General features: G+C 72.1%; 1 protein-coding gene across 1 annotated transcript in view; it reads left to right on the forward strand.

Moving 5' to 3' along the window:
* The window catches only part of CSMD1 (CUB and Sushi multiple domains 1), a 1,232,804-nt gene that overhangs the window by 1,042,354 nt on the left and 190,009 nt on the right, over nucleotides 1-441 (forward strand). The window contains exon 29 of the mRNA XM_015591800.1: nucleotides 273-399. Coding sequence (XP_015447286.1) covers nucleotides 273-399 — 127 coding nt within the window. The remainder of the gene's footprint in view (nucleotides 1-272; nucleotides 400-441) is intronic.

Below are 441 nucleotides of genomic sequence, written 5' to 3' on the forward strand. Positions count from 1 at the left end.
CACACGGCCCGCGCCTTGGTGGGTCGCGGGCGGGAGGCCCTCCCGGCCTGGTTCTGTCGAGACTGCGTGCCGAGCGCCCACGTCAGCGGCCACACGAGTGCTTCGCCGTCGCCCTCGGCTCTGGCCACAGAGGACAGCGCCCTCCGGCGGGACGGTGGCTGGGAGCAAGCGGCAGAGCCAGGCCAGGCTGAGGGCTCGGTTCCGTGCACGCGACACAGACACGAGGTGACGCCCGCAGTGACCGCCTGTGTCTGTCTGTCTGTCTCTTGCAGCCGAGTGCGGCGGCCGGATCCACGCGGCCGGCTCGGGACGCCTCCTGTCGCCCGGCTACCCCGCCCCCTACGACAACAACCTGCACTGCACCTGGGTGGTGGAGGCGGACCCTGGCAGGACCATCAGGTAGGTGTGCGCCGGGCTCCCGCCCTGTCGCAGGGAAGCTGG

Source organism: Pteropus alecto, unplaced genomic scaffold (genome assembly GCF_000325575.1).
Source record: "Pteropus alecto unplaced genomic scaffold, ASM32557v1 scaffold35, whole genome shotgun sequence".
Classification (NCBI taxonomy): Eukaryota; Metazoa; Chordata; class Mammalia; order Chiroptera; family Pteropodidae; genus Pteropus; species Pteropus alecto.